The sequence below is a fragment of the Molossus molossus genome, unplaced genomic scaffold, assembly GCF_014108415.1.
Source record: "Molossus molossus isolate mMolMol1 unplaced genomic scaffold, mMolMol1.p scaffold_m16_p_8, whole genome shotgun sequence".
Taxonomy (NCBI): domain Eukaryota; kingdom Metazoa; phylum Chordata; class Mammalia; order Chiroptera; family Molossidae; genus Molossus; species Molossus molossus.
Genome location: NW_023425402.1, coordinates 99,776,595 through 99,802,284, shown reverse-complemented (window position 1 = coordinate 99,802,284; position 25,690 = coordinate 99,776,595). Strand labels below are relative to the sequence as shown.

At 41.1% G+C, this 25,690-nt stretch overlaps 1 protein-coding gene across 4 annotated transcripts in view; it reads right to left on the bottom strand.

The window, feature by feature from the left end:
- Positions 1-25,690, bottom strand: part of MTHFD1L (methylenetetrahydrofolate dehydrogenase (NADP+ dependent) 1 like) — a 191,257-nt gene that overhangs the window by 153,682 nt on the left and 11,885 nt on the right. For 2 of the 4 annotated variants that reach the window (XM_036248192.1, XM_036248194.1), the window contains 4 exons: positions 23,600-23,724; positions 23,037-23,137; positions 17,576-17,712; positions 4,415-4,526 (listed from right to left, as the gene is read on the bottom strand). In XM_036248192.1, the coding sequence (XP_036104085.1) occupies positions 4,415-4,526; positions 17,576-17,712; positions 23,037-23,137; positions 23,600-23,724 (475 nt within the window). Of the gene's footprint in view, positions 1-4,414; positions 4,527-11,352; positions 11,486-17,575; positions 17,713-23,036; positions 23,138-23,599; positions 23,725-25,690 lie in introns of those variants that run through there. The other 2 variants (XM_036248195.1, XM_036248193.1) reach the window with 2 other exon arrangements.

The following is a 25,690-nucleotide window of genomic DNA, read 5'->3' as shown; positions in this document are numbered from 1 at the left end:
CTCACTTGTAACTTAAAACACCGTAATTACACTATCAAATGACAATGTATTACTACTTTAAAAAATAATACACTGTAAGGATCTTCAAAGAAAGGAATATAATTTAGAAATTAGTGTTAACTTATATCAGCCCTTTTGAAATCAATGAAACTAAATTAAGAAAAAATTAATACAAACTTGTTTATCCTAAATGGCTGAGCCTTTAAAAACAAGTAAAAAACATTAAACATATTGTATTGAGAACTAATTAAAATTTGAAATAAAAAAAATCTGCCAATAATATATTTCAGGGGTAAGTCTAAAACAGTTAGAATTTCCTTAAAAAATAAACTAAGGAAAATGGGTAATACATAGATACAATGGGTTTTACCATAATTAAAGTTCTAAAGTCATAAGCAAATATTCCAACTATAATAGGATAATAATTAAGTTGTATACATGCCTAATTTCTCTAAAGCTTCCTTCTCACCCTCTCAGAATCTCACTGGACCTCTTCCTTCCTTAGGTTTAACTTCTCAGATACAAACTTTCATTCTGCTAACATGAGCCTGACAGCTATTTTGTGTGCTGGTGGTATAGCAACAATGAACCGGAGCGAGGAAGTGGACCAACATTTATTGGCAGCTACTATGAAAGAGGCATGGTGCATGAGGTGGGCATCTCATTTAATCCTCCCAACAACTTTGCTCCCGTCTTGGCCATAAGGACAATGAAGAACACAGAGCTTAGGTTATTTGGTCAGAGTCACCCAGCCCATACGTACAATGCAATTAGTAGTTAAAACAAAAATCCAAAAACCCTCTCATCTCTGGGTCAGATCAATGCTGACCCCAAATTCCATGTTCTTTCCACTGTATTGCATGTCCTTCAGATCCCTAAGAGGGAAGGCTCACAGTCCCCCGGGATCCCTCAGCTCATCAGCATGAACGCTGGGATGCAGCGGAGGGTTCTGTCCCCACTCCGCACTAAACACAATTAAGTTCGCTTAAAATGATGCCATAAACTATTCTGTTCTATGAAGTTGCTGTTTTAATACTGTTTTCTGGGCCCGAGACATAAGACCAGTTTCTCCTCTGCCTCATTTGGGACATCAGGAAATAAGTCCTAATACTGGGGCACAAATGGTCTTGCTCTAACCAGCAGAGCTTTACAAAATCACAGCCCACTTCTTTCATTTGAAATATATTTTTTAAGAAATATGTTTTTATTGACTTTTTAGACAGAGAGGAAGGGGGAGAGATAGAAACATCGATGTGAGAAACATTGATAGCCTGCCTCCTGCACACCCCCTACTGGGGATTCAGCCTGAAACCCAGAATCAAACCGGGACCTCTTAGTCCATGGGCTAACGTTCAATCAATCCACTAAGCCACACCAGCCAGGCTGAAATAATTTTTCATTATTAAAAAAATTAATAATAATTAATAAATAAAAAATTAATTAATCCTTATAGCTAGAAAACTGAACATTGCTATATCCTTGGCTTTAAATCTAAACATAGTCGTGCCATAGAAGAGCGAACGGCTCTGACAAGTTAGGTATGCTTGCTTTCTGAGCACTGCTTCTGGGATATCAGCCATCAGGAACACCTCCTGAGACGAGGTATTCAGTGAAATGCCTCTACAGAGTGACCGCATCATATCCCATCTACTTTTATAGGGGGTAGGGGAGGGAAAACCCTGCACCATAAAGATAAGTATTAAAATTATAAAACCCTGCTTTCATTCAATCACAAGTTCGATAAAATTGCTTTTGTTTTTAAGTTTTAAAAAAAGCACTTTTCCTTTTAATAATGATTGAAAAAATCCATTCATTTTTTTTCAAAGGGTAAAGATTATATAAATGGAGGGGTCTTTCACCAATTTACTCATAGATTAAATTTTCATACTAAGTAAAGTTGTTAAAATTAAAACTTCGACTACTGAGAAATATAATGCAACTATAAATAATATCGACTAGAAAATGTTCATCTATTAGATCTGCACAGGGTTTTTCATCTTTGACTTAGCCCAGCCAGCCCTGCTTTCTCGTGGAAGTCAAATTCAAGGAAATATCTCTAAATCTACAACCAAAAACTGCATCAAAGTACACTTCTGAGCGGAGCCCACATTTATTCACTCTTCCAGCACTCAGTATTAACTGAGCACTCACTGTGTATCCGGCACTATCCTGGGCTCTGGCATTCGAAAACAAGAAAACGACTACTGAACCAGATAAATTTAAAATAAACCGCAATCAGCCTATACACAAAATTGATAAATGAAAACATAATGGCGTGGCCCCATCCCACCCCCACCCCCCAGAGAATCATTACATTGAAATCTAATATTTTAAAGAATATCCTAAAAAATGTAAAGGTCCTAAAAAGAAATTTATTAAAAATAAGATAGAGTTTCACTAATAAAATATGTCACCTTCATATAATCATGGAACTCTAAGGGGTTCCAAAAGAATCTGGTAGTAGATTCTCCCATCTTTAGCCAGGATTATGCCAAAATTGTCCTAAATATATAATCTCTAATAAAAAACTGCAAGTAAATATTATAGCAAAGAAACATTCATTTAAAAAAATAGTGTCATAACTGACTTTTCTAATCCAACTAGGATTCTGAGCAGAGGAGCAAATCTACCCTGTCTACCATTTTATGGATAACGTACTGATTTTTTCAGGGGGAAAAGTTATATCCAGGGACTACATTTATTTCAAAGAAGTTATTTTAAACATGCCTTCTATTTGCTTAAAAAAAAAAGCCATTAATCCCACATTCATATTGTATTGCACCTGATTGCTTCATTCATCTGTGCTCTTCGCCCAAGAGCTGAGTACACAGCATTCTGGGAAATTCCTGGGCATTTTCCTTTGCCCTCGCCAATCCACCCAACCCCCTTGCAGCTCAAGGAGCTTTTAATCTTATTGCTCAATTGTGGGAGGTGCTACATTTCCTAGAGAGGAAGATCAAACATTTCTCTTTGAAGAGTTATAGGAATTTCAATAACGCTTTTAGCATCATATTATTTTCTCTTCCTTCTATAATATCCCATAAAATTAGGTTGAATGCTTTTTTAATGGGGGGAAAAAAAAAAAAGGTCTCCCAGGATGACTGGATCAGAAGTCATTTTTAATTTCTTCTGGATACTCTTGTCTGAGGGTTCAAGGTCTAGAACTCCAGCGTGGTGCTAACAAGGTGGAAGAGGGCAGGGCCTCCTCCCACTTTGGCCCCAAGTTCTGATCAGCTTTGGGGAAAAGCAACACTGTCCTGCAGAGCCGCTCGGACAGTCCTCTTCACGCTGCATCTGGAGGCCACAGGGAAGGAGGAAGGAGGGTTCCTTCGCCTCCTCTGACAGTGTCTCTTGCCTATGCCTGTTACTCAGGAACCTGAGGCAGCGAGCTGAGTGTGGTCCAAAGCTTCCCTGGCCTCAGCGCGCCTTTCAGAGAGCGAGAGAAGGGCACCTTCTGTGACCTGCTCCTAGGACCTGCTGGCTGGTGCCGGTGCTGGCGCAGCTGGAGCTGCACTGTCGGTGGGCCTGGGGTGGGCCAGGCGCTCCTGGATCCTTTGGCGAAACACCATCAGGTATCAGCACCAATCCTAACACCACCTCTGTTTCTCAGTACCGCAGGCCGACGCTCCCACCGCTGCGCCAAACCGGCCAAGGCTTTATTTATTTATTTATTTTTATCCTCACCCAAAGACATTTTTCCATTTTTTGTTCAGGTAGAGCGGGAGGGAGAGAGAGGAACAGAGAGAGAGAGAGAAACATCGATGTGAAAGGGACACATCGAGTGGCTGCCACCCGCACAACCAACCAGGGCCGGGGACAAACTGCAACCGAGGTACGCGCCCTTAGGGGGAACCGAAACCGGGTCTCTCTGGACCACAGGCCGACGCTCTAACCGCTGAGCCAAACCGGCCAGGCACCTCTGTTTCTAATGGTGATTTTCACACTGTTCTGAGGTGCCTTTTGGGGGCTCATTGCAAGGGGAAATCACGAAGACACCAGGGCTGGTCTGCATTTTCCATCCCTCCTGGCTCCTGTTTTCATCTATATTGAGGTTTACCTGAGATTTCCGTGGGAGGAAACATTCTGGTGCTTCTTAAAAACTACAGAAGCCACTATTTCTAGCTGACCTCACAAAGGTACACATGATCTGCTTTAGGCCACAGCTGACTTGACCGGCAGGGGGCGGAGGGGACAGCCGCTGCAGTCGGCCTGTCAGCTCCTCTCTGCCAGACAATATGCTTCCCACTTCAGTAACCCAAAGGTGGGCATGTCAACCTTCCGTCTCCTATCCTGTGCATGCATATCGACAATGACCAACATTCCAGGAACATACTCTTTTGAATAAAGTTAACATGCCTTGTAACAATCACACCTACTTTTATCAGCAGCCCAGCAGGTATTTTAACACATTTACCTGATAGCAAGTCATGGGAACAGTTGAGAACAATAGTTCCTGGTTGTATCCAAGAAAGGGGAATTTCTTCTGGCTTGGAGGAGCCTAAGACCACAATATCAGCCTCCTGAAGCTGGAAAGAGAAAAACACCACACACATTTTAATCTGTCACATAAAGACATGACTAATGACCAATGTCAAATGACTCAAACGTAATAGATAATTGAAGTTCCAGAGTTTCGGTCACGCTGACGGCACAGACAGAATCACGTTACTGATGTGCTAATGTTACCCATGTTGGTACTAACAGCGTGATCAGCATCTCCCAGAAGACAAAGGGGACTAACACTGTGTTCCGGGTAGTCAGACACTCAGCATGTGGACTGTGTGTAGCCTTGTCACTTACATGTTTTCACCACTCACTGCAGCATTAAGAAAGGAGGGGGGGAAAAAACTACCACTGGAAGGGGGCAACAGGAAGGCGCACGGGGCGATGGCATCCTGATCTGTGCAGGGGCTTAGGAGGAACCCAGGAGGTGATGTACTGAGGCCGCTGGAAGATATGACCAGCGCAGGAAGCCTCCACCCTGCACAATTGCACAATCAAAATTAGAGCCATATGGAACTTTTACTAGAACTATGGAAGGATTTTCAAGTGCTCAAGAAAGAATCTCATTTTCCTTGAGGCCCTGGTTAGTTTCTTGAGAAACTGTTCTTTTTTTTTTTGAGAAAAAGGAAAGAATGCAACCACTACTGCACACACATTCATCACATCTGTTCAGTTTGGATTGTGACCACACAGCGCTGGAGGAATGTGTCTGATAGGAAGGTCATGTCCAGAGGTGGGGTAAGCGGGTGGCTCTGAGCTCAACCAAGGAATGACTCCCTGGTCCCAGTACCAACGAAACAACCAATGACCTGAGAGTGGATCCGGATGTGGGGGGACAGAGGCGAAGCAGGAATCTCAGAGCCTGGTGGGGAATTGGCTACACCTGCACATATCCACTCAGTGCTGTCAGTATCTCACTGAATATCCCAAAAGCATGAGGGTGGTGTCACTATATCCATTCAATAGATAAGGAAACTGAGGCTCAGTGGTTACAAGTATCTCTGTCGCATGTCCTGTTTGTCCTAATAGAGCAGTCTTGGAGTCCTTCCTGAGGTGGAAAGAGAGGGCAGGTGCTGCCTCTACTTCTCACAGGCTTTCATGCTGTCACTACCACCCCCCAACCCCCAGTAAACAAACCACACATCCTCCTCCATTCTCAGCTCAGACAGACTCACTGCTGAAGATCTCGGGGAGAACTAAGCCAGCCCCTCAGTCTGAGAGTCTGTAACACCATCTGGGCAAGAGAATGTGTCAGCTAAGGTCTCCGTGGCCTTTTAGGACCAGATATGGCGAAGAGGAGAAGCAAGCTCGTGACAGTCCCCCCTGGTTTGTGAACAAAATGGCCAGGATCCAGGGGAGCTCCATGTCCCAGCAGGGGAAGAGCATGGTGAAAAAGTAAATGCACGTCTTTTCAAGGAGCTGATGAAGCCAAGAAACATTCCTAGAAACATTTGATCAACTTGATCATGCAAATAGGACAAAGTGAATTAACATCACCGAGTACCACTAATGAGCCAAAGAGTGCTCGCACTTTATTAAGGCACGGGAAGGAGAATGAATTCATTGAAACGGTGCCTCAGTGAGTCGACTGTATGAATCACAGTAAAAAGACAAGTTCCTACTAAAACACCCATTCTTATGCTCCGTGGCCACGACACTGCAAAACCGAATTAAGACGTTTAAAGCCAAAATTACCAACAATCGAGTGTGTTAATGTCACACATCTTTTCCACAGAAAGATCTGAAAAGCAGCCAACTTTTGGGCGATGTTATATTTTGGGGAAAAAAAGTGTTCTTATGGAAAGAGGATTTCACAAATCTGAATGAGAAAATGCATTTCTTCATTAACCTGTACCAGTGCTGATGTTCAAATATAGTAAGGCTCAAGAGAAACATAAATGTTCAACACTGTTGAAAATGATCAGCAGATAAGAAACACCATTTTGCTCTATTTTCACGTACAATAGCAGCAAAAACAGAACATGTTAAAACATCTATAAAAAGTTAATATGTACAAGACTGAAATGCTCATTTTGGAAAAAGCCAAGGATCACAGGTTCACACAAGTCCCCTAAGAACACTTAGTTTCCCACACGTGGTGTCTTTGATACAACCTGTTCTTTTCATTACCTATAAATCTGAGCACTCTCATTCCGACCCCTCAACTCCGGACCCAAACCCCACTCTGAAGTGGGCGGTGCTAATAAGCAGCTGGGGGACAGTCGGTCCCACAGAGAAAGGACGCAACCCCCCTCCCTTAGCAATGATCACATCATAGCTGCTAATTCTTTCTGGAAGGGAAAAGTGCTAGATGCTTAGATCAATAAATAACCCACTGAGGACCAGGGGAGATTTTAATGAGCTAAATTTCAAGGAGAATTATCGTGTCACTGGCTGCTCCTACTTTCCTCCTCCCAAATGGGAAAGACCCTGGCCAGAGCCTGGCTTGAAACTTTACCTCATAACAAAACATTGCTTTCTCTGCTGAGAATTGAGTGGAAGCAGCTTAAAGAGAACCGCCCACTCCCCAGGCAGAAGACCAAATGTTAAAACAATAGCAAGACCCAGATATGCAGACATTTAACGCGGAGCATATGGGAGCATATGGGAGGAGTGGAGAGTTTAGATAACATGAAATATGTTTTTCTTTAACTCATTGATTTTTAAGAGGGGAGGGACACGTGTTGGAACATGGAGAGGGAAGAAAGACAGTATCTGCAAAGTTATAAGGAACACCATAATTATGCAATTAGCAAATAAAATGCATTTTGAAATTTAAACTATATAGAGAGTACAGTGTCTTAGCTAGAAGACAGAATTTACCTTCTGCTATCGATGTTTTGAAAGGGTACATTTGAGAATCTCAGGTCTGAGAATTGTGTATATTGTATATCAAAACTTAGGATGGGTTAAAAGGAAAACATTGAGATATTTCTGAAGAACGGTGGTTTATATTACCTGGACTATGAAACCTGTTTCTGTATCCTTCAGCAGTTATCAGCACAGTTCAGAAAATAAAGTTCAAAATGAAGAACAGTACTTAAAAAAATCAACCATAGGTGCTTTTTCCAGCAAAGACGGGATACTAAAATTACAATCATTCAAGAGAATAAAAGATCCAGGCTTCTTTAGTGGACACACTCAGTCACCTGCCATCTCTCAAGTGTCATTTGGGGCAGACACTGAGGTAGCTGAGGATTTAAAAATAAAGTCCCTGCCCACAGAGTTTAGAGTTGGCAGCTTCAGACAGAGGCGCGCAGGGCAAACCCCTGGGACAGGAAAAGAAACGAATAAACGCTCACTTTCTACTTATCTTGCCCGCAGCTTGGAAAGCGAGTTTCACTGGTGTTTAACATCTGGGTCGACCCAGCATTCTTGGTCGTCCCTGTGTGTTGGCTGGGCAGCTGTCGCATGCAGGAAGTACAGGGAGGGCTCCCCAGGGAGGGGGGTGGCCCCTTGCTTGTTCTTTCACTTTCAACAAACAGGACATGTAGGGGTTTGTGCGAGCTGGTTAAGAGGCTTGAAAGATCACACTGTTCCACAGAAGAGTCTTCCCAGTGCTTTGCAGTGACAGAGGGTCCCTGAAATCTTATGTGGCACAGAGGTTCCTTGACCAGCTCATGGCAAAGTCCTAAAAAATTAGGTGTTTTTCTTTTTTTAAATAAAATGTCACCCCCCCCTTCCCCAGTAAGTGCCAAATTTTCGAATGTGCTGATCTTTTCTTGGTCACAGACTGCAGTAGCTGTCAGACTGGGCTCCTTGCCTTGGTACCCTTATACCACCAGGCATGTTTCACTGTGATTACTCTGGAAGCTGGGTGGAGGATGGGTCAGAGCCGGGGGGGGGGGGGCGGGGGACAGGGGGGCAAGACACTGATATATAAAAGAGGAGATGGCTGGGGGGGAGTCAGATGCCCTGGGCTGGAGCTGGGGATGGTCCAGAAGGAGGGGGACACAGGTTGGGATCCATCAACATACAAATGTAGTTAAAACCAGCAGCTTGAAAAAGAGCTGAAGGAAACAGGAAGAATGGAAAGAAAAGGGGTTAAAACACAGCTCTGGGGAAGACTCCTCACAAACGCTAAGTGGAGAGAACAAACGATGTGACTGGCACGTGGCCCAGGAGAGGTGTGTTCATGCAGGATAAGGGAAAAGGGTGTGGCCCACGGGTTTGAATGATGCCCAATAGCCAAGCAAGTTAAAAGCAAAATAATCCATTTTTGGCAATTAGGAATTCATCATTGGCTTTACTACAGAAATGGGCACTGGCGACCACGCCTGGTAAATTCTTGCCATTTCAGTGGAGCATGTCCCCTGCATATGGAGATTTCACTTGGGCAGAGTTCTCATGAGCAGAGTCCCTGTTTACACATAAATTATTCTAACTTAGAATGTCTAGTTTTTTATTTGAGTTAACTGAACACCTATCATAGGATTATTGCTTTGTACCTATGGATCGATATCCGTGTTTTCCTGAAATATTAAGCACCCTATCAAATAGAAATGTTAAAATAGCTGCGGGAATACTGTAAAATAGGATTGTCAAACCTACTTCATTCAGATGTTGCAATACTTTGGCAAGATATGAGAATGACAATTTCAGCAAAAGCTAATTCCCTCAATTCATGCTCACTGAGTGATCTCATCTTGGGAGAATTTTCCTTTCAGGAACTGGGTACGTTTCTTTTTTCCACTCTCCTCCATGATCAGTAGAACAGATTATTGGCCGCTAAAATTAAGACCTACCTTATGGTTATTTCATAAATCAGAATGACTACAAGCCAAGTGGACAAGGAGGGGTTATGATTACAGCACTTATTACCAAATTTCCCCTCCAAGGCTAATAAATGACCTTCTTTTTTCTAAATATTCCTAAATTCACCTCTTACATCATCATTCAGCATATTTGCTGCTCAGTGTACGAGAAGAGAATATCAGATATTCGGTTGTGTCTAAAATGATAGAAAAGATAGCTAACCCCTCTTCAAGTGACCTTGACACGTAAGTTATGACAGGTGATAAAAGGAAAAGGTTTATGCTGCAACCTCCAATCTAATAATGGATATACTTTCAATGAGTTGTTGAAAATAATTCCCTTCCTCACACCCTAGGAAATAAATAAAATTAAAAAGTAGGGCTGAGAGACAAAGACTGTGTGTGTGTATGTTGAGAGGAAATCTAATATGACAGACTCCGAACCATGTAGCACAAAAATGAGGACACGTCCAAGTGACAGTTCCCAGAGCAACACTCACAGAGGCAGGGCAGCCCTCATGCTTTATGCTGATGCTGCTAACCACGTGCTTTAATGTCTACAGCACGTTCAGTTAATGCAAACTGATGCGGCTGTGGGAAATAAGCTTTGCATTTCCTGATACATTTGTGCTCACCAACTCTGAATCTTGGATCGCACATCAAGATTTCTGCATTCTACTTCCTTTGAGTAACTCTTGGGGCCTCAGTTGCCTTGGCTGAAAAGTGAGGACATTGCACTTGACAGAAAGGATTGAGGCCCAGTGGGAAGAGCACTTGGGTGGAGTCACAAGATCTGGATTCCAGTCCAGGCTCTGCTCCTTTTCATTGATGACTAGGGTCAAGACACCCTGCATAACACCCGGTTCTCATATATTAATGAGATCATATATAAAAAGGCCTTGAAAACGAAATCTTTACACAAATGTAAGGTGCATTATTGTTACAGATTATGTTGCAGGCCTTCTGATTAAAGTATTCTAATTCTGTATCCTTCAAAAGCATTAACACTGGAGAAGAGGGGGTGAAAAATGAAGTCAGGCTCTGCCAACAGTGCCGAAAGGGGAATAGAGGATGATCCCCAGGACAGAGGGTGATGTAACTCGCCTGTTCTCTGAGGACACAGCCTAGAGCCCTCATTCTTTTGTGCAATGTACACCTTAGACCATCTAAGACTACCAGGCCTGGGACCTTACATGGCCCCCTCTTGATCACATGTCAATTAGTGTCAATAGATTCTCACAAATTTGCTTCTTAACACTGCTAAATGTAACTGGCTAGTCTGGGGGCTTTTATAAAAGCTCTGTTCACCCCCTTTGGTGGTGTTAATAAGTCAGGCACTGATCAGGCAGAAGCAACAGTGAAAAGCACGAGAGCTGACATCCAAAGGCACCTGCAGCCCTTATTTTCAAAAATCCGTCAAAGAAAGCGCAGGGGCCTACATGACTCAGGTCAACCAATCACACCTTCTGAGTAACCTTGGTACTTACTGGCCTGGCACAAGATCTATGGTGTCCGGGGTCAGGGGCTACCCCCCCAACACCCACAACAATGAGGCTGTCCTGCATGCCCACACCTATGACCAAGGTGGCTCCCCACCCCCGCCCTGCCCTCAGTAGAGTGGACCCTTTCCCTCTGAGGAGTGAGCCTTGAGTGGTGGTGACAAGCCCAGGCCTCACGGAAGAAATGGCACTCAGTCTGGTTTAGCTCCCTTCTCTTAAAAGGGTATCTGTGGAATTATTAACTGTTGGCACAAAACAATAGTGAACTCAACACAAGTCTTATGTCTTGGGCCTTGGTCTCTCTGATGTTCCCCATCCAAGCTGTCAGGTACTTTTGAGTTTAAAGATTAGTGATTAGACTTTCTATGATTATCTGGAATAAGAGCTGACAAGGGACAGTGACTAAAAACACAAGTTATAGTGCCACTTCCATCACTTAAAAATTGTAGATATTTGGAGTCTCTTTACTTCTCTGAGCCTCAGTTTCCTCATCTGTGATACGGGGAGAATGAGAGCCCTGCCTAATAGGATGACTGTGTAGAATCAATGAGAAAACATAAGTCAAGGATAGCACCTGGTTCACAGTAACCACTTACTTGATTAATGTTAGCCACCATTATTGTTGTTATAATATGTTACTGGTTTAAGTGTAGCTGCTCCTGTTAAAAAAATTATCCTGCTCATCAGAAATCGTAAAGGCCAGAAGACAATGGAATGGCATATTTAGTGCTGGAAGGAAAAAAAAATCTGTCAACTGAGAATTCTATATCCAGCAGAACTATTTCAGAAATATGAGCATTTGCATATAGTAATAGAAGCTGAAGGAGTGCATTATCACTAGATCTACCCTCAAGAAATGTGAAAGGGGTTCCGTCGGCCTGAAATGAAAGGACACTAGACAGTAACTCCAAGCTGTATGAAGAAATAAAGATCTCCAGGAAAGCCAGTATTATTGTATTTTTGGTTTATAACTATACTTTTCATTCCCTACAGGATTATAAATATAGCCCAGTCAGTGTGGCTCAGTGGTCGAGCATCAATCCATGCACCAAGAGGTCACCAGTTCAATTCCCAGTCAGAGCACATGCCCAGGTTGTGGGCCCAATTCCCCCAGTAGGGGGCATGCAGGAGGCGGCCAATCGATGTTCTCTCTCATTGATATTTCTATCTCTCTCTCCCTTCCTTTCTCTCTCAAATCAATAAAGAAAAAAAAATTTTAATTATAAATATATATATATCAAAAAATAATTACCATGTAACTCACTAATCTAGTCCAGTTAAAAGCTAAGGTTTTTTCCCTCCCAATCTTGGAAAAGCAGTTATTCTTTTTTCAAGATTTCATATGTATAATATAAACATATTTAGAATTTTTCAACTCACTCTTTTTTTTAAGAGAGAGTGAAAGGAAGAAAGGGAGGGAGGAAAGGAGGGTGAGAGACAGAACATTGATCTGAGGGAGACATATCGACTGGTTGCATCCGACATGTGCCCCGATTGGGGCAGGGGATCAAACCAGCAACCAGGTACATGCATTTGACTGGGAATTAAACGTGTGACCCTTTGGTGTACGGGCTGACGCTCTAACCACCAAGCCACGCTAGCCAGGGCTCAATTCATTTTTTTAAAAAAAGCATTTTATAATCTAGGCTATGCTCTGAATTTAAACTGGCAATGACTTTGTGATAATTTAAATTTGCTTAAAAAAAAAAAAAAGACACTCTTTGATTCTTCAAGTGTGAAAGACCTGTATTTTTTCTTTCTTCTGTTAGTTCTAGATTTGAGGGTCCCTGTGCTCAGAAGAGAAATGAGAGCCTTTGAGAAAAACAAAGTAAAGTGGTTCTCTTATTTCTAGGTTCTTTCTCATCCACGCAGCTGGGACTGAGGGGGATTCGTCACAGCTGGAGGCCGTTGGCATCATGGTCCAGCTGCGTCTCACACAGATGCAGACGTGGCTCTCAGCTAGGGGAGCGAGCAGGCACTGCACACACAGAGCCCTGTGGTGCCTGTCACCCTCCTCCCTGGAGAGGGGTACCACTCTGCCTCGTAAGGACTAAATGTGGAACAGTCTCTCACCTCGGATTGCTTTTGGCATGAGGGTGAACAACTCATTAGAGCGAGGAAGAGGATATCTCCAAATCTAGGACAATTCTCACTGTCCTAGGACAATGGCTCTGTCCCATCCCCACACTGGGGTCACTCCACTCCAGGGGCCTGGGAAGCTGAGTGTGGGGCTGGAGGAAGTAGGTTATTCCTTAGCCCTCTGCAAAAACATCCCGCCCAGTGCTCTGTTCACGGACATCTGATGCTTCACAGCATGAGGCTAATTTGGACAAATGCCCAGACATCCCCAACCCCCCCAAAACACACAAATGCATAACGCATCTCCAAGCTCAGACACAAAGCAGGAAAATGGATTCTTAAATTTTCAGTGATATACTCAGATGGGCATAAGCTATAAAGCCACCAAATATAGAAATCTGTTTTCTATAGAACTCTTAAAGACAAATCTCAATTCTTCACTCAGGCTCCACGGAGATTTTATGTATATTATGGTATCCAAAGAATATCCTTAGAAGATTTATATAGGCTGATAGACAAAAGATCCATTTCTATTTAACTTGATGTAACTGTTCCTCAAAATTGTAGGACCTAGAAGGAATAATTGGTAAACCAGAAATCCCCAGCAGACATGAATCAAAATAAAGTGGCTTCTGAGTAACAGAGAAATCACAGGAAGGCAGAGGGACCAGAGGGCAGCTGGGCCCGGCTGAAGCTGGGCATCCACTCTCGGACATCGTCTTTTGGTTTTGCTTTGGTTTGGTTCCCTTGGCTTCCACATACTGTTGGGAACCTCACGGACAGAGCGACTCTCTCCTTCTCCCAACCATTCAGTGGAAACCCGTATACCAGGCTTCCAATGAGTGATCTTGGATCCCGCTGGGGTTTAGCTCCTGATTATTTGATTGACCCACCTGCCTGTCTACATCATGGTTCAATTACACATCTGTATGGTAAAACTTGCCAATATCTTTCCTGACTGACCATTAACAGCAGCCAAGCTGATGATGCGAATATTAATAGGTGCCAAGCTCTGTGCTGAGCAAACTTACACAATTATTGAATTCTCATAGCGGCCCTATGAGGTAGGGAGTACCATGATCCCCATTCTACACATGAGGAGATGAGTTTACAGAAGTTAAGCTAAGGCTTGAACCCAGAGCTGTTTGTCACTGAAGCCTATGTCCTACTGCTTACCGAGGACACAAATGCTGTGCTGACTCCAAATCTTTGAAGGCAGTTCTTACTGGTTGCAGCAGGCTGCGATTACTTGAAGGTCACCCCAAACTTGAAGGGCTGTAAGGAGTTTAGGAGGTGGTGGATAGGACTCCAGTGTAACATGGTCAACCCCTCATGCCCTTGGCTTTGGAAATCCCCAACCAGATGGCCAACAGGGATTCTTGTTCCACACCAGGTACAAATAAACAGGTAAGAAATGTTTTTCAAAGAAAATTCCCTTTGACCTAATAGCCACAAGCCTTTGCTTGCCCTTTTCTTTCCCCAACACATCACTGTGGACCGAGGAGCTAAATGGATATGAATCTTTAAATGCACTGTTATTCATTGTTGATGAAATTAGAAGACAAAAATCCCAATCTGTTGTTTAATTTATATATTCAAGTGTTTTGACAGTGATGTTTTTCCCAGGATGGGGCAAGAGTGGACACAGTCTGTCCCGCTTGGGTGCCCCAGGACGTGAACCCATGCCTAGGGGCTCTTTGTTCCATATTGCCTGCCACCGTTTGGCTGTGGTCTACAGAGGGCCTACTGACCCCCTGCAACAAGGCCCAGCAATGTACAGGAATAGTGAAAAGTCAAAGGTCAGTCGGAAGTATGGAGACATATCAGTGGGAAGGTAAGTGGCGTGACTGGTGACGTGCTAAGTACTAGCTTGAAAGATGGGAAGATACAGGCTTATCCTGCGGTGGGACGGGAGCCTGTCACAACTTAAGTAGGCCAGGTAGTGGCGGCCAAACACCAGGTACCAAATAAACTTCAAAGACAAGTATGGGGAGCCCTGAACCTTTCTTTCCTTATTTTTCACTACATAGACGAAGCAATAAAAAGAGTGACGGATGACAGGCTCAAAGATTCACGGTGGTGCTGTTATAAGTTCCAAGGACTTAGAAAACACAATGTGTGTGTAACATGAGCTATTAGAGAGAATCTTCTTAAATTTATGAAAACAGAAATGTTACCCGATTTCTAGATTCTCTAGAGAGTAAAGCTACTTAATCGTTCTCAAAGTTAGAATGAGATTTAGTCCAGAGAGGTCAGGTGATTTATTTCCATGATAAAAAAAGTACTTTAAAAGATGTCTTTGTTTTTCAACAATACAGATACAACTAGCAAAAGTATCTGTGACAGCTGTGAAAACATTCAATTGCCAGTGAAGGCATTTTTCTCTCTTTCACCACAGCTGTTCAGTTCAGGGCAAGGTTTCTTTTCCTCTTCCACTAAGCTTCCAAATAAAAAAATCCGGGGCTTTAAATTACAAAACACTGCCCTCGAATTTTCTTGAGAAGGCTGCCACCATGTGGTGAACAACTAAAAAAACACATTGTTATGAGTTGACTTGCAAGACCAAATTCCTGAGCTGTCTTAAAACAAGAATTCAATAGATTTGATCCACCTACCAGTCAAACATCGTAAGTCTCAGATCAGATGCCAGCCTTCCCTGGGTGGGGCTACAACTTGCTTGTTTTCATCCTCACGTAACAACACGAGGGCAATACATTCTTTAGTTTAAAAATGCATTTCACAGATATCAAACAGTTAACTTAAAAGCGCATTAAGTACAATAAATCAGCACAGAACAAAAAATAAAAGTAATATAAATAAATAAATAAATAGTTTCTAATAGCAATGAGAAAATAAGGTACCTGGGAATAAATTTAACAAGTTTTCCTGACCTTTTGAAAGAAATTATATAATTTTGATGAAACTCATTAAGAAGAAGCAAATAAAAGCATGGATTAGAAGACTCACTCTCTTCAAGATACTAATTCTCCTCAAATTAATCTATAAATTTGAATCAAAATCCTGACATACTATTGTTTTGTAGATTTGACAAGCTGATTCTACAAGGACCAAAACAAGACGATTTTGAGAGAAATCGAGAGCTTCGATATCAACACGGAAGGACTTCTAAAACAGCGTTCCTTGAAGAAAGCAAGGAGGACACAGCAGAAGGATATATTTCATTTCATGAACACCACTTATGCAAGTTCTAAAAGCAGTACCATCTACCAGGGCTACGTACATATAAAGTAAAAGTATGAAAAGGCGAATGGGAAGTATGAACCAAATCAGGAAAACGATGTGGCTGTGGATGGAAAGGAGACCTGGGGACCTTCACTTGTATTGGTCATAGCTTTTTCTTCAACTAGGCAGTGAGTGGGGTGTCCAGATATGTCATACTATTTTCTGTAGTTTCATGTCTTAAATAGTTAATATATTATTATTTTTTTCTTTATTGATTTTAAAGAGAGAGGAAGGGAGAGAGAGAGAGATAAACATGCATGAGAAAAAACATCGATTGGCTGCCTCCTGCATGCCCCTCACTGAGGATTTGGCCCACAACCTGGGCATGTGCCCTGATCAGGAATCAAATCGGTGACCTCTTAGTGCATGGGTTGATGCTCAACCACTGAACCACACCAGCCGGGCAGAAACTATATATATTTTTTTAATTTAATTTTCTAACTGTACTATTTAGAAATGCAACTGGTGTTTCCAAGTTCATTTTATATCCAAGAACCCAGCTGAACTCTTGTTAATTCTCATAGTTTTTAATAGATTCTTTGGAACTTTTTTAAAAAATCCGCAACCAAGGATATTTTTCCATTTATCTTCAGATAGAATGGGAGGGAGGGAGAGAGAGAGAAAAAAAAACATATATGTGAGAGAGGCACATCAACTGGTTGCGTCCTGCACAACCCTGACCAGAGCTGGGGACCAACCACAACCGAGGTATGTGCTTCTTGACCGGAATCGAACCCTTGATTCTTCAGTCCTTGGGTCAACGCTCTAACAGCTGAGACAAACCAGCCAGGGGTCTTTGGGGCTTTTTATGTAGATAACCCGTATCATCTAGGATTAAAGACAGTTGGGTGTCTTCCTTTCCAATCATTATAATTTTTCTTTCTTTATATTACAGCTTGTCTAGAAATTCCTACATAGTGCTAATTAGGACCACTGATAAAAGGTACCCTCTGTCTCTCCTAATTTTAAAAGAAAGGTTTCTAATATTTCACTATTAAATGAGATACATATTCTAACTTTTCATAGACGTCTTATCGAATTAAGGTTAAATTCCTTGTCTAAGAGGTTGTCGAGAAAAATATCATAAAGGATACTAGATTTTATCAAATGACTTTTCTTCACCTACTATGGTGAGAGTATAGTTTTTAATATGATGGTGGAATAAATTACAGTAATATATTTTCAGATGTTAAACCACCCTTGTTCATCCTTAACCCTGTGGTATTCTCTCTTTTGTCTTGATTATTTTGGCTAATGGTGTATCTATTTTGCTGGACTTCTCCAAGAATCAACTTTTGGCTTTGCTGATCATCTCTCACATATATTTGTTTTCTGTTTCATTAATCTGTCCTCTTTACTGTCTCCATCCTTTTGAGATTTTCTGCTGTTCCTTCTCCACCTTCTTCTTACATTAAATACTTAGCCTACACATTTCCAGCCCTTCTCCTTTCTAATATAAGCATTTAAGGTTATGTTTCTAACAGGTGTGATGCTTACCTTGCTTTGAAGCTGAGGTGTTTTCCACTGGAAGCTCATCGTCATGGACCCTTTTCTCTGGAACAGGCATTGTAGAGTGGCTTCCAAAGACCCATGAGCTCCTGCTATCAAGATCTTCTTCCCATCTAAGTTAACACCTGCCCACCAAATGAAAATAAATCAGTATTGCAATCCAAATATCAGAGCCTTCCTAACATACAGCTTTAATGTAAGGAAAAATAACCTGTTGATACCTGGCCCTCAGAGCACCAGCCTACAATGACTAAGCCATAATTTACTTTCTTTATAAATTTGATGGCAGAGTGACCAAGAATCATCATTCTGATGATTCAAAGGATGAAAAAACACTGTCTATATGAATTATCTTTGCTTGTTTAGGTGACAGAAAGGAGCATTTGCTTTTTTTTACTCGAGCTGTAGTAGAGAAAACTTTAGTCAGTTGAATTTTTATGAACTCAGCTACAATGTGCAACACCAGCAATAGTTTGCTCATTAAATTTAATAACCTAGAAAAAGAAGTTATTGAAAGATTAAATCATATGATCACATCAATAGATGCTGAAAAAGCATTCGACAAAACCCCAGCACCCAATTCTGACAAAAACGCTCAGCAATTCGGGAATAGAGGGATCATATCTAGACATAATAAAGGCCACATATAAAAGACCTACAGGTAACATCATACTCAATGGACAAAAACTAAAAGCATTTCCCTTGAAAACAAAAACAAGACAAGGATGCCCACTTTCGCCACTCTTATTTAACATAGTACTGGAAGTCTTAGCCACAGCAATCAGACATGAAGAAAAAATAAAAGGGATCCAAAGGAGGAAAGGATGGAAAGGAGGAAGTGAAACTGTCATTATTCGCGGATGATATTATACATAGAAAACCCTAAAGACTCCGTCAAAAATCTACCAGACTTAATAAATGAATGAGGCGAAGTAGCGGGATACAAAATAAATGTCTAGAAATCGATGGCTAAGTTTATTACTAGGAACCTTAATTTTTTTGCCACAATGGTAAATGGGATTGTTTTCTTAGTTTCTCTTTCTGTGAGTTCATCCTTGGTGTATAAGAATGCCATCGTTTTTTGACGTTAATTTTGTATCCTGCTACTTTGCCAAATTCATTTATTAAGTCTAGTAAATTTTTGATGGAGTCTTTGGGGTTTTCTACGTATAGCATCATGTCATCTGCAAATGATAACAGTTTCACTTCCTCCTTTCCAATTTGGATCCCTTTTATTTTTTCTTCCTGTCTGATTGCTGTGGCGAAAACTTCCAGTACTATGTTAAATAAGAGTGGCGAAAGTGGGCATCCTTGCCTTGTTCCTGTTCTTAAGGGAAATGCTTTTAGTTTTTGCCCATTGAGTATGATGTTGGCTGTAGGTCTTTCATATATGGCCTTTATTATGTCGAGATATGATCCCTCTATTCCCACATTGCTGAGCGTTTTTATCAGAAATGGATGCTGGATTTTGTCAAAGACTTTTTCGGCATCTATTGATACGATCATGCATTTTATTTATGTGGTGTATCACGTTTATTGATTTGCGAATGTTGTACCAGCCTTGCATCCCTGGGATGAATCCCACTTGGTCATGGTGGATAATTTTTTTGGTGTATTGCTGGAGCCGATTTGCTAGTATTTTGTTTAGGATTTTGGCGTCTATGTTCATCAGGGATATTGGCCTGTAGTTTTCTTTCTTTGTAGTGTCTTTTTCTGGTTTTGGAAATAGAATTATGCTGGCTTCATAAAACGAGTTTGGAAGTCTTCCTTCTTGAATTTTTTGAAATAGTTTGAGGAGAATGGGTATTAGTTCTTCTTTGAATGTTCAATAAAACTCCCCCGTGAGCCATGCGGGCCTGGGCTTTTGTTTGCTGGGACAGTCTTGATTACATCTTAAATTTCTTCTGTTGATATTGGTCTGTTCAAGTTTTCTATCCCTTCCTGGTCCAGTTTTGGAGACTATGTGTTTCTAGAAATTTGTCCATTTTGCTTAGATTGTCGAATTTGTTGCCATATAATTGTTCATAGTAGTTGTTAAGGATCTTTTGTATTTCTGTGGTGTCAGTTGTTACTTCTCTTTCATTTCTGATTTTGTGTATTTGGGTTCTCTCTCTTTGTTTCTTGGTGAGTCTAGCTAAGGGTCCACCAATCTGGTTTATCTTTTCGAAAAACCAGCTCTTTGTTTCATTGATACTATGAATTGTTTTTTTGGTCTCTATGTCGTTTATTTCTGCTCTGATCTTTCCTATTTCCTTCCTTCTACTTGCTCTGGGGTTTTCTTTTTGTTTGCTCTCTAGTTCTTTAAGTTGTGAGGTTAGATAGTCTATTAGAGATTTTTCTTGTTTTTTGAGGTAGGCCTGTAGTGCTATGAATTTCCCTCTCAGAACTGCTTTCCATGCATCCCATAGATTTTGTGTTGTTGTGTCTTCATTTTCATTGGTTTCCATGAAGTTTTTGATTTCTTCCTTGATCTCCTCGGTGACCCATTCATTGTTTAATAACATGCTATTTAGCTTCCATGTGTTCAAATGTCTTTGTTTATGTCCTTCTTGCAACTGATTTCTAGTTTTATGCCATTGTGATCTGAGAAGATGCTTGATATGATTTCAGTCTTTTTGAACTTGTAGAGACTTAGTTTGTGCCCTAACGTGTGGTCTACCTTTGAGAATGTCCCATGTGCACTTGAGAAGAATGTGAATTCTGTAGTTTTGGGGTGTAATTCTCTGTAGATATCTATTAAATCCATTTGGTCTAGTGCTTCATTTAGAGTCTCGGTTTCCTTGCTAATTTTTTGTCTAGAGGATCTATCCAGTGACGTCAGCGGGGTGTTGAAGTCTCCTGCTATGATTGTATTGCTATCGATTTCACCTTTGAAGTCCTCCAGAAGATTTTTAATATATTTTGGTTCTCCTATATTGGGTGCATATATGTTTATCAAGGTTATATCTTCCTGTTGGATAGATCCTTTCAATATTATGTAGTGGCCTTCTTTGTCTCTAGTTATGGCCTTCATTTTGAAGTCTATTTTATCAGATATGAGTATTGCTATCCCAGCTTTTTTTCCCTTTCTGTTCGCTTGGAAGATTTTTTTCCATCCCTTCAGTTTCAATCTATGTGAGTCTTTTGTTATGAGGTGGGTCTCTTGTAAACAACATAGATGAGTCATGCTTTCTTATCCAATCAGCTACTCTGTGTCTTTTTATGGGAGCATTCAATCCATTTACATTTAAGGTGATTATTGATATATACTTATTAATTGCCATTTTTGTTTAGTGTGGTTCTATTTTTCTTCCCATTTCTCCTGCTAACTACAGCACTCCTTTTAACATTTCTTGCAGTGTTGGTTTGGTGCTAATGTATTCCCTTAGCCTTTTTTTTTTGTCTGGGAAGCTCTTTATTTGACCTTCCATTTTGAATAATAGCCATGCTGGGTAGAGTAGTCTTGGATTCATATACTTGTTTTTCATGACCTTGATTACTTCATGCCATTCCCTTCTGGCCTGTAGTGTTTCTTGTGAGAAGTCAGCTGAGAGCCTTATGGGGTTTCCTTTGTAGGTAACCTGTTGCTTATCTCTTGCTGCTTTTAGGATTCTCTCTTTGTCTTTAATTTTTGGTAGTTTGATTACTATGTGTCTTGGTGTGGGCCTGTTTGGGTTCTTTTTACTTGGGGCTCTCTGTGCTTCTTGAAGTTGAATGCCTTCTTCCTTCACCAAATTAGGAAAGTTTTCTGTCACTATTTCTTTGAATATATTCTCTAATCCTTGCTCATTTTCATTTTCTTAGGGACTCCTTTGATGCGAATATTATTACGTTTCCAGTTGTCCCACAGTTCTCTTAAGGTGTCTTTCTGTATTTTTATCGTTTTTTCCTTTTGGTTTTCTGATTGGTTGATTGTTTTCTACACTGTCTTCTAATTCACTGATCCAGTCCTCAGCTTCCTCTACTCTGCTTTTTAGACCTTCCAATGTGTTTTTCATTTCTGATATGTCGTTTTTAATTTCCAACTGGTTGATTTTCAACATTTCTATGTCTTTACTCATGGTGCTCATGTCCTTACACATGCTGTTGAGCTTCCTCAAGATCATGGCTCTGAATTCTAGATCTGTTAACTTGCTTAACAGCACCTCATTTATCTCATCTTCGGTAGAGGTCTCTTGTTCTTTCATTTGGCTTTTGTTTCTGTTTTTCACCATTTTGACTATCACAGTGGGCTTTGGAGTCTGCCAAATTTTCCCTGTGGGTGTTGGTGTTCTGCTGTTTGTGGCTTCCTCTCCTGGGTTTGGATGAGGCAGGGAGGACCCACTTTAAACACCACTGTCAAGTCTTAAAGTTCCTCTAGCTTTTTTTTGTCTGGAGGCTATTAGTAGAGGTCACCTGAAGATCCTTGGTTTCTGAGTTGCCTGAAAAACTCCCTCAGGTGCTCAGTGTAAGAGGATTTCCTGAGGGTGGGGCAGATGCTGGTTGTTAATGGGCCTCAATTAGCATTTCAATGGCCACCAGGTGGGGTTGAATCTCCGAGGGAGGGGCCGCCGCCTCTCCCCAGGGCCCTGAGAAGGAGTAAGATGACCATAGTCCTGTGTGGCTGCACTCAGCAAAAGCTCTGAGCACCCTCCAAATCCCGAGTGTCCCCACACAGTTCCAGTCCAGTCTGCCTTCCCTGTGCCGGAGCCCAAGGTGAGTGGCTGCTGCCAATTTAGCCTCTGTCCAGACTCTGCGTTATGGAGCCGCCTGGGACTTTTAACCCGAGGGCGCTGCTCCCAGCTAAGGGTGGCCGAGTCTGCCACACCAGCTGAGGGCATAGCACTCAGCTGAGTTCATAGGACCCAGCCGCGGTCGCGAAAGCAGCCGAGGCGGCAGCAGCTTCCAGCCAAGTCCCCTGGTCCCAGCCCAGACCGCTGTGGACCGTGGGCTCCCGGCCCCCTCTCACGTCCTCACAAGCCTACCAGGATTGAGTCAGTGCCCCTGGTTATGTGGTCCTCCAGGCTGCCTTTCGGTTGCCCCTTCCTGAAGATTTGTCTTTATTTTCGTTGTAAATCCAGTTTGGTCCTGGGAGATGGTCTGTGTAGCTCCATTCACTCTGCCGCCATTTTTTTCCTCCTTAAATATAATTCTTACATAGGTATACATATTGACAGATTTGAGAAGTTAAAACTTGACACATTTTTCATTGTGGTTATTTAAACTGTTTTCATGAGAGAAGTTGAGAATTTGTTTAAAATAGGTTATCTTTCCTGGTTTCTCTTTTAAGTTGCACTACAGTTAATCTTACTAGAAGAATCTCCCATGGTCATTCATCTCTCTCAAAAGATGATATAAATCAAGCTGACACTGAGTTTTCACACTTCCATGTTTCAATTAGAATCTTGACATTCTAGCAGCAAATTTTATTAAAAAATAATGTAAATACCAATACACAGAAAACAGCAGCATTTCTGCAGGAGCATCATACCTGACTTCTCAAGAAGTTCAATTACAGCTCTTGCCACAGGTGAAACAAAACATTCATGGGCATCCCCACGTACCAACTTCCCCAGGTTTACGTCTGTTACTCTGAAACCAAAAATGAGGTAATCAGTAGTCAAAACTGGTCAAAAGTCACTCATCTGTAATTTACATAAATTAAACTGCAAAAACATCCAAGTCAGCATTGGGTGTGTAGATATATTAAATAATTAAATATAAATTAAAGAGTGGGAGAAATAAAAGCCATTAGGTTCTTGGAGTACCCCCACGAAAACTCTGCTGAGGGCCCTATGGATCAGGACGACCCTGAGTCTTCCGATTCTGCACTACAAAAGGGCAAGTGTGTTTTCTAAAATATGTAACTTTCTTACACAATTTAAGAGGCCCCCAAACTCCCAAAGTATTATATGATATTTAAATGACATTAAATATTAGAATGATTTCTTTTCTCTCTTAATTACTGACATAGTTGAAAGAGTGGAATAAAAAAAAAAATCACAGTAAAAGCTCATTTTGCAATTAGAGTTGTTTTCTTTTGTATTTTCTCACCCATCCACATCTTTTTCTGGCTTCAGGGCATTGAGGACTTTGTTGCTAAACGAGTTCTCAGATATCTGAAGGGCAAGGCCATGTACTCTGGTATCTTCATTAATCTTCAAGATTTCATCTATAATCTAAGGAGGAAAAATAAAATCTGTTTTGCAAAAATAAGACCCAACAAAAGAAGGTTCATATAAAAACCAGATTCATCAAGATGCATCTATTGTAGTTTCTTTTTTACTCCTTGTTGAAGACTTGGTGGAAAGCACAATGAAGAAGTCTATTTTCTCTTTTCACTATGTTTACTCAAAAAAAGCTTGCCTGAATTTTTTAGTGACTTCTCAGTCTTTCTTATCACTCTGTTCTTTGCCAGAACAGAAGAGAACAGAACAAAACCAAAGCTCAACAGTTAGTAAAGTTTAGAAAGGCAAAAGACAATGTGCTGTCAACAATCAGATTTAAGCCAAGCAGACTGCCAACTTTCAGGGAGGCCAGGAAGCATGAATCGAGCATTCCACCTGCCCCAGCCAAGCCTGTGTTCCAAACTGTGTTCAACAAAAGCTTACTAATCATGACATCCAAGAAGTCGTCACTCAGGCCCTCCAGTTCTCTGGACCTGAACGGGACACAGAAAGCATTTCCAAAGGCTTGTGATAGATAAACTCAGATATCTCCTATCTCCTATTTTATAAGAAACACTAAACTAATTCACTGTTTATGAAAAATACTTTAGTACAGTTTGGGAAGCTAATCTAATAGCTAATGAATGGCAAGACATGGCTGTAAGCAATACACTGTCTTCTCTATTACCTTTAATTCATGCCAGGAGAGAAATGACTCATTTCACTTAATATACTATTTGTTCATAAGTAAGAGAATTACTACTAGCCCATGGATATGGATTTTACTAGGATGTGTTGGCTTACCATTTCTGTTTCACTATCTAGCAGAAATCACTATGGCAAGAGAAGAAAAACTATTTGATATACAAAATTCAGAAAGAAAACTTACTCATTTATTCATCATTCTTTTGTTGATTCAACAACTACTGAGTGTTTTGAGCACCTACTTTGACCAGATCTAAGTAAACAAAATAGAGTTGTAAACAAAATTTCTGCCCTCAAGGAGCTCATATTCTAGTGGGGAAGACAAGATCAATAATATAATCTTTGGAAGTGGTAAATGATGTAAAGGAAAATAGAGCAGGTTAAGCAGGGTAAAGGCCTAATACAGTGATGTCAGGTGGGGACTGGTCAGAGGGGTAACATCTAAATAGAGTTCAGAACGAAGCAAGGGCACTATGGTTACCTGTAACTAGGATGTGATAGAAGCAACAACAAAGTCTTAATAAATTAAAATCCTTACTCTTTTCTAATACCACTGCCGCACAAATTCACATTTTATCAGAATTTCAAAGAAAAATAGGATATAAACAACTCCTTGTCAAAACATAAGTCAAGGGGGAAAAAAAGGTCAAGAGTTATCAATACCAGTGGCAAAACAATCTAAAGAAATTCAGATTCCATTGCAGACAATGGGTGTCCTACAAATGGACAACACATTTCTCAGCATTTTATTAATACTGGTTCAATAGGTGTCAATATTTCTACTACTACAATGGCAAGCGTGCAAGTGTGGCAGAAAGTGTCTTCCCAATATTTAGTTTCCTTTCTTACTTAGAATAAACTCTTGATTTTGGCTGTGATAATAAATCATCTAAGGCCATCTGGTGCAGACTACATTTCCCAGTCTCCCAATATCGTGGCCAAGCAACTAGGTTCAGGTCAATAGAATGAAAGCAGAATTATCTTTCAGGAAAGGTCCCTGAAGAGAAGAATTGGGGGTGAAGTGGGGGGAGGGGCTGTTTTTAATCTTTGGCCTTCCTTTTACTTGCTGGTGATAAGATCTTGTTGAGCTGAGCCCCATGATCCTGGAAAACAGGGACAGTTAAGAAATCACCCCACCTTCCCAGTACTGCAAAGAGTAAGTCTCATTGATACTCCCTTATCTACCTAGGACAAGGCCAGACAGAGACCCTACAATTTCCCATATTTTCACTCATAATTAGCTGAACTATTTGTCCCCACTGATCAGTCGGAA